At 37.1% G+C, this 9,017-nt stretch overlaps 1 protein-coding gene across 1 annotated transcript in view; it reads left to right on the forward strand.

The window, feature by feature from the left end:
* tpo (thyroid peroxidase) overlaps positions 1-570 on the forward strand; it is a 21,107-nt gene extending 20,537 nt beyond the window's left edge. The window contains exons 11-12 of the mRNA XM_037695358.1: positions 92-300; positions 389-570. Of these exons, the coding sequence (XP_037551286.1) occupies positions 92-300; positions 389-570 (391 nt within the window). The remainder of the gene's footprint in view (positions 1-91; positions 301-388) is intronic.
* Positions 571-9,017: the final 8,447 nt, after the last annotated feature.

A 9,017-nucleotide genomic window follows, 5' to 3' on the forward strand; every position in this document is an offset into this window, starting at 1 on the left:
TATATATATATATATATATATATATATATATATATATATATATATATAAACAGTCAAACTTGTTCACGTGATCTAGTTCTTTGTTTTTTAGGTTTTGGTGGGAAGCCGATGGCGTTTTCACGCAGCAGCAGCAGAACGAGCTTCTGAAAGCGTCTCTGTCTCGGGTTATCTGTGATAACACCGACATACAGGAAGTCCCTCCTGATTCCTTCAAATTTGGGAACTATCCAGCCGATTATGTCGAGTGTGGTGCGATCCCATTGATGAGCCTGGACGCTTGGAGAGAGGAGAGGAGTCGGGGTAAAACTGAAAGACACTTTGTGTTTAAAAGAAAAAAAATTAATTCTGTTGCACAAAATATTCACAAACTTTTGTTGCTCACTTTCAGACCTAGAGCTCTGTGGCTTGCCAAGACCAATAAAAAATGGAGATTTCATATTTTCATCCCAATCTGGCATACTGACCGCTCTCTACTCCTGTTACCATGGCTTCAAATTAGAGGGAGCTGCTGAAATCATTTGTGAAGGAAATCAGTGGAGTAATGAAGCCCCTCGGTGCACATGTGAGTGAATGTTCTCGATTTGTTTCGTCCGGTCTGTTTGCAGCACCGACAGAGTGGAGCTGTTTAACATTAAGGACAGATTCCACCGCTGGCTGATTAGTGCTGAATCCTCGGTGATTGAAGTGCTTCGCTCTGAAACAAACTGTTTGATGGAGGCCAGGCGACTCTGGTTTCCAGTGCTGTTCTCTTTGAGTGGGACTTCACTGCTATCTGCTGGTGTAACGGAGGACAACCAAAGAGCCAGAGTCGATACGTATGTGCAATCAAGAAACTAAAAAATGTGGTGCCCAAACACTAGAATTTAGGGTTTATTTGCATTCAGTTGTTTGTTGGGAAATCAAGACAGTGCAACTGCACTACAGTTAAAGTTAATCTAAACTAGTATTTGTACGTTTTCTGGGTATAACTATTTGTGTGAACGCTTATGAAGCATTCACTCTGTTGTGATCAATTTTTCTTCCGTACATGTTTGGCATCTTTCTCGTTCCACAATTTTTGTGCTATTTCAACAAATCGTAAATCCAAATTTTCAGCTTGTTCAGGACAATTCGGTTATGACTTTTGGTATTGGTGCAACTTCAGCTTTTTGAAATATTTAGCTTTTTCTACCAATTTTTTTTTTCTCAGGAAGTGAATTGAGCTCATTTTACAGTCTTCAAAATCTTTAGATCTGTTTACAGCTTTTTACTGCTCCTTTCACATTGTATGCTGGTTCAGATTCTTTGTGCAAATTTAAACTTTTTTTTTCAGCTACTTTATGCAGTTTTTTTTATTTATTTTTTCATCTATTTAGCGCTCTTTTTAGATTATTTCTTCTAACTGCAACATTTTTGTGTTTCTAACTTTCTGGTAATTTCAACTCGTTATGCTCTTTTCAGCTAATTGCTGCTAGTTTCTGCATTTTCTGCTATTTCAGCTACTATTTCCCTGTTTTATGTTAATTTTAGCCTTTTCAGTTAATTCCACATTGTTCTCACTCATTAAAAAAATGTTCAGCCTAATTCAGCAAAAATGTGCTCTCTCCGCTTTCTTCGGGTAGTTAAGCTTCGTCCTACCTTTTCAGCAACTTTTCAGCTGAATTTTTTCCAATTTAATCTTTTTTCAGATAATTTCCACTTTTTGTACTAATTTCTGCTTATTTCAGCTTAAATTAACTTCTTTATCCTAATTTCAGCTTGCTTTGCTTCTTTCAGCTTTTTTCCTGCTAGTTTCAGATTTTTCCTGCTATTTCAGCTAGATGTTTTGGGGCTAATTGTAGCTTTTTCACTTAATTACATATTTTCTTTTAGCTCATTCCACTTCCTTCTGGTAGTTTAAGCTTCTTTTTGCTCTTTCAACTACTTTTCAGCTATTGTTTGCTAATTTCAGCATTTTTAGCTAATTTCCTAATTTTTGCATTCATTTCTGTTCACTTAAACCTAATTCAGCAAATACATGTTCTTTCTGCTTTCTTCTGCTAATTTGTTTGGACTTGTTACTCAATTTCCGCTACATTTCAGCAAACAATCCTGATGCATGCTCAAGTTCTTAGCAATAAGCATTCACACTGCATTTTCACAGGAAATACTTTCTATCTAGTTATAATTTAACAATGATTAGAAAATACTTTCACCACTTCTTTAGGGCATCTTCCTTTCAGGCTGAAAAATAATAAAACCTGTGTCACAAAATGTGTCTTATGTTGTTGGTAGATGTAATGTATTTGTAAGATTTCATCACTTCAAGAATTTGATGTTGAGATGAGAAAAGAATTGTTTTGGCAATTAATACAAAAACTGAATTGCTTCACTTGTACCGGTTTTGTGTTGTATTTTTCCACTTATTCCTCTGGGGAACATCTGAGTGTTTCAATAAACTCAACCAGGGAATAAAACCCTTCAGCAGGAAACACTGAACTGGTAACAGATGGGGTGAAGTCAAATGCACCGAAGGAGCTTTAAATGACACTTTTATGAGAATTCTTTTGGCAAAGAAAAAGTTTATTTTCATACTGATATTTTTAAAAGCAATGTTTCCCAAATATTTTAGCTATGGATGCACAATATAAAATATTTAAAAAATTATAAACCAACTAGAACTGCGAGCAGTTATCACCAGGGTCCAAGCCTTGATGCATGCCTACCCTTGCTAATCTCATCCCCAGCACTCATTCAACCTACAGACCTATATGATGAGGAGAAAATTTAAGGTCTATATAAGGACCTAAGGTATCAGCAGCTTTTCCAAAGTTGAAATAGTATTTTTTTCTTCTTTAAGCTCGTCCATGTTCAGGGGACGCCACAGCGATCCACCTCTACCTCAATCTGTCCGCATACCAACTACCTCCATGTCCTCTCTCACTGCATCCATATATCTCCTGTCTTTTTCCTGGCAGCTGCATTTCTGACGTTCTTCTACCAATATAACTACTGTCCCTCCTCTGGACACATCCAAAGTAATGAGATGATAAATTTGTTCATCATTCAAAATGCTAAAAAGAAAGCAGTAAACTGTTACAAAATACAGCTTGTCATTTGAGTGAACTGATTAGATTGTTGAATATATTTGTGTGGGGTGTAACTGGTGACAAATTTACATTTAATTCAGAAATAATTCATTGTAACGACTACAAGATTGCTTCTGGAGTAGAAAAGTTCCTGTGGAGACAAAAGCTTAATGTTGGGAACAATCCAGCGCAGAAACCTTCAAGACGTCCTCCTGCTTCACGTAAAACAGTTTATTTGTATGTGTGCATGTAGAAAGAAGTGTTTGTGCTATTTGTGCTTCAATTTCATCACTGGTATTTGACAGTATGTTAACTCGGTGATCACTTTCTATAACAAACGTAAAAAACTTGGTTACACCTGGTTGTGGGCTGGATCACAACAGCTAAAGTGAAATAACGCAGAATATTGAATAATTAGGGGTTTTCCCTGGGGGTGTTTGTAAAATGTTTTATTTTTCTAAATCTTCTTGCAAAGCAGGTTTTGTGCCGCAAGTGGGACACTGTTTCTTTGAAGCTGCATGAACGCGTAAAAGTGTTGAGCATCATAATTTAAAGGCGTAAATGTCTAAAATGGTTTGCATGAATCAAGGTGTAGTGAGTCATAAAGGAAATTTAATCTGGTGTCAACGAGTTTACTTTTGTCCGGTAGGTGTCACCTTTAGCACGTCGTATAGTCAGTTTCTAAGATTATTATGCAAACCCCACAGATGGGACAGATGTCTGTAGACTTGTGATGTTTCAAGTTCCCATAAGTTTGAACAAAAAAAATATGGAACGAAATCACAAGAAAAAAGTCATAAAATGGTTTTTAAATTAATGTGTTTTTCCCCCATTTCGTAATGAAAGTATAAAACTAATTGAAGTAATTTTTATTTTTAAAAAAAAAGGGAAAAAAAAGAAAAAGATTGAAGAGGTTACAACATTTTTGTTTAAGGTCATTTTCTTTCTTTTAAGAGTAACGATGCCTCCAGGAGAGCTGTTCAGCTGCAGCTGAAAACTCCAATAATCCCCTGAATCAGGCTTCAAATACCAGCCAGGTTTAACTGGACATGTCAGTGACGTTAGAGGCAAAACTGGATGCAAGGAGAAAAGGACAAACTATTTCCTCTTCTGATTGTAAAGTTGAATATGGGGGGGGGGGGGGGGGAGCTTGGGGGCTGACAGTGATGCAGCACGATTATTAGGAGTGTGGTATGTGTTTGAGGAGTGGCTGTGGGAACATTTCTCAGCCTTTGGTGCCTCTGTATGAATAAGTGGGCCAGCAAAGACTAAAGAAAAACCACCTCCTGGTTTGTGCAGCTTCTCTGCAATTCTAATACTTCTTATTTATACGCGTTCATGACCAAAATGCACTTCTATTAGAGCCTTTGTCTACAACAGGTCCATCTTATTTTTTACTCTATATTCAGTATTTACACGATAGTAGGATTTTGGCAAAACCAATGAGACCTAATGGAACCCATTCCTAAAAAGGCATTGGGATGATTTACCTTATACATGATTCCATTAGATAAAGTTATTAAACAGCATGGGATAAATTTTCATTGTTATGTTGATGATACTCAGTTATATTTTTCCATGAAACTCGATGAATCCAGTCAGTTACTTAGATTACAAGCATATCAAATTTTATATGGCACCTTGATTTGATTATTGTAACACTACTTTTTATTTAAATCGCTTTTTATTGTTGATTTGTCCGTAATTTATTTGTCTAAAACAGGACTTGCTTGAGAATGAGTCATTGTGACTCATTGTGACTAACCTGTATAAATAAAGGTTGAATGGACGAATGTTTTAAAGACTTAAAAACCTGGATGACCCTTAAATTTCTGCATTTAAACTCAGACAAGACAGAGGTTGTGATTTTTGGACATGATCATCTTAGGAATAAATTTAGCAGCACTTCACTTTCTCTGGATGACATTAATTTTGCCTCCAGAAACATCGTGTTCAAAAATGATGCAGAAAAACTGGTCCACGTGTTTAGGCTGGACTATTGTAATTGTTTATTATTTGGCTGTCCAAAAACTTTGAATGTTTTCATTTGCTGCCAGAGTTTTAATGAGAGTCGGTTGGAGAGATCATATCTCTCCAGTTTTAACTTCTCTCCCTGTCAAATTCAAAATAGAATTCAAAATCTTACTTCTAACCTACAAAGCTCTCAACACCCTAGCTCCATCTATTACAGATCTTAATGTTCCATATGTTCCTAACAGAACACTTTGCTGTCAGACTGCAGGTTTACTTGTGGTTCATAAAGGCAGAGTGTGAGGCAGAGCTGTCATTTATCAGGCTCCTCTCTTGTGGAACCAACTTCTAGTTTCTGTCTGTGAGGCTGACACATTGTCTACTTTAAAGATTAGCTTTAAGTCTTTCCTTTTTGATAAATCTTATAGTTAAGGTTGGCTTGGATTTCCTGAGCTATCCCTTAGTTATGCTGCTATAGGCTTACACTGCTGGAAGACAAATTAACTATCTATCCTTAACGTGCTGTTTGTTTTTCTTCCAATATAAAGTGCATCTGGATCTGCCGTTCTGTGTTTCTCCTTCCTGTTCTCTCAAACCCCAACCAGATTAAATAGATGGGCACTTGTCCTGAGTCTGGTTCTGCTGGAGGTTTCTTCCTGTTAAAAGGGAGTTGTTCCTTTCCACTGTTGCCTTTGTGCTTGCTCAGGATGGGAGACTGTGATTAAGTGAAGATTCAACACAATCTGCTGGCTTCCTTAGATAACGTTTACAAACTGGTTTTTTAATGAATGTTTCTGTTCAGTGCCCTGAGATGACTTCTGTTGTGTCTTGGAGCTATAGAAATGAACTGAATTGAACTGCAGCTGCCTGATGAAGCTTCTCTATAGTTTCCTTCCAACTATCATGATTTTTGACCCCATAAGGTCATAAAAATCATGTAGATTGTTGTCAACATGAACAACCAAGTTGTGAGTAATTTTCCAGAAAATGTTCACCCCTTTAGGTAAAAAAAAAATAAAAATCTAAATATACCATGGTTATTATTGTTTTTGTTTATTAATTTTGTTTGTTTAGCTGTTTGTCAACTCATTGGATTTACCATCTCTAAATGTAAAATGTATGTCAATGCTGAGTGCAGCTCAGCACTGAAAAAAAAAAAAAACATCTAAAGGAAACAAACCTGGTGATGTCATCAGACGGATATGTTGTTCTTCATCTAGGTGTGGTTAAATATCTTCAGTTCACCTTTAGTTCACATCAACCTGTGATTTTGTCATAAAACTATAAAGGGCAGTTTCAGTTTATACTGGTGAGATTGGTGTTTACGTAACAAAAGCTTCTGTCAGTCAAGCTGTGTGTTTCATTTGTATTTTATGGAGCCAGGCCTGATTGAACAACGCAGCAGATCCAGAAATGAGTCATAACTTGTTACCAAGCTCAGCAATTCATTTGCTTTCTTTATTTGTATGAAAATTATGATTTAGCATCTGTTAATTTGAAAAAAATATATATGTTACCCCATTTTTTTTTTTCATTTCTCTCACATCCTGCAACCTAACATTTGTTATACTTTTGTAATTTACCGTGAATGAAATTGTGCTTTAACAAAAATCTTTGAACTGTAAGTCAAAGCACTTTCATCACTCTTCCTTTCATCACTCTTCCTTTCGTCACTCTTCCTTTCGTCACTCTTCCTTTCGTCACTCTTCCTTTCCATCTAACAACCAGACGTTTCTTTTAATTTGCCTTATTAGAAAAGATTGTGGGGACATTTTATCAAACAACCTCAACTAATAGGCTGACTAATTACTGATTTTTTGCTAATTTTACAAAAAGTAAAGTTAAAAATAGTTGCTAATGACTAATTTGTGCCACCCCTCACAAAATACACAGAAAAAAACCTTCCAGGAATAAGAAAACATACCGATCTGCCCTGAAGCGTAACTTAAAATTTAGTCACGCATCTTGGCGTTGGTATCCAACACACCTGTGACTGACGCCTAACAATATTATTTTAGCACTTTACCAAACCACAAAGGCTACTATAGCAACACTTATATTCTAAAGTCTTATACAGTGGGGCTGAAACATGATTTTGAAAAAGTAGCTTTGTTTGATTCACATAAGATTAAGTTACAGTTACCAGTTGAGTTGCATCGAGATGTAAGAAAAAGACACAATTTATCAAACTACACTTTGCAGCTGTAATGACGAGATTTACTGAAGCCAAACTTAATATCAAAACACTGATATTTAGGATGAAATCAAAGAATAGCAGACAACAAACTGTTCTAAATAATAATAAAGTAATAAAAGCATCTTTCTTGGGAAGAAACAATTAAATACCGAACATTTAACCCCTCCCTTAACTGATCTAAATCGTGAGTCGTTTCCTTTTAACATTGCCTTCTTGAGAAAAGATGAATGATTCCAGGCTGTTTCCAAGGTTAAAATAATTCAAGTGACTGCAGTGTTGTAGAGATAATAAACGTGTTTCATTTTACAGTGTTACGTTTTGAAGTAGCAAAGAGCTCATCAACTAAAAAGAAAGGCAATCGGTTTCTATCCATCCATTATCTTCCGCATGTTTCGGAGTCAGGTTGCGGGTGCAGCAGCTTGAGCAGGGAGGCCCAGACATCTCTTTCCACAGCCACCTGTTCCAGCTCTTCTAGGAGTATTCCAAGGCGTTCCCAGGCCAGTCGAGAGACGTAGTCTCTCCAGCGTGTCCTGGGTCTTCCCTGGGGTCTCCTCCCAGTCAGACCTGCCTGAAAAACCTCCCTAGGGAGGTACCCAGGAAGCATCCTTACCAGATGACCGAACCACCTCAACTGGCTCCTCTCGATGTGGAGGAGCAGCGGTTCTATTCCAAGTCTCTCCTGGATAACTGAACTCATCACCCTATCTCTAAAGGAGAGTCCAGCTACTGTGGAGGAAACTCACTTCAACCGCCTGTATCTGCAATCTCATTTTTTGGGTCACTATCCAGATCTCATGACCATAGGTGAGGGTAGGAACGTAGACTGACCAGTAAACAGAGAGTTTTGCCTTACAGCTCAGCTCTCTCTTCACCACAACGGACCGCACAGAGTCCGCAATACTGCAGATGCTGCACCAATCTGTCTGTTAATCTCATGCTCCAGTCTTCCCTCATTCGTGAACAAAACCCCAAGATACTTGGAGTCCTCCACTCGAGGCAGCCGAGGCTCTCTCTTTCTGTATATTTATATTACGTCAATATGAATTGAATATGTTCCCGAGAAACCATAACCATAACAGAAAGCTTTCTGTCTAACCCAACGACTGGGACGACTTGTTTTGCTGAAATATGCAGTCGATGATATCTACACCTTATTAACTGTCAATGTGTGAAGAAAATGTAACATCTGGAAATAAAGACGTGAATAACTTCTGAAATCCAAGAGGTAAAACTAGAAGTTTAAAATGCAGTAGAGCAACTTTTAAACATTGAATGCAAACTGAAAAAAGAAGGAAGTAAGACTCTGACAACCTTATGACCTGCACCTAAAGGTTTCAGCCATCCTGCAGCCTACTGTATTCATAGACGGAAATCTCAGGGGGTGTCTGAACCCCCAAAATTTCGGGGGAGAAAAATAAATCGTCCACTATTTATATAGGCAATAAAATGCATTTACTCTTCTCAAAAAAAACAAAAAAAAAATGTTTCTTACACTCCTACCCCACAATCAACCTAAAAGTAGTGCATGGACGTGCATATCTTTCAAATACAAAAAGTGAAAGAAAACATCTTAATATTTAGGAATATGGCACAAGACACAATTTGACTTGTTTTCCTAATTGGTATATCTTTTGATCTTGGTGCAGTCAACCTTAAACAGGAAATGACATCAAAGGGGAACTCCCTGACCATCCTTTATTAAAACAAAGCATTTTAACTTTGACTTTTGTTGTCTCTGATTGTGACTCAAAATAATTTAGACAAAAATCAGATTTTTTTGCACGATTAACATGGTGATGCTG

This window comes from Nematolebias whitei, chromosome 21 (genome assembly GCF_014905685.2).
Source record: "Nematolebias whitei isolate Nwh7 chromosome 21, NemWhi1, whole genome shotgun sequence".
In the NCBI taxonomy this organism is placed as follows: Eukaryota; Metazoa; Chordata; class Actinopteri; order Cyprinodontiformes; family Rivulidae; genus Nematolebias; species Nematolebias whitei.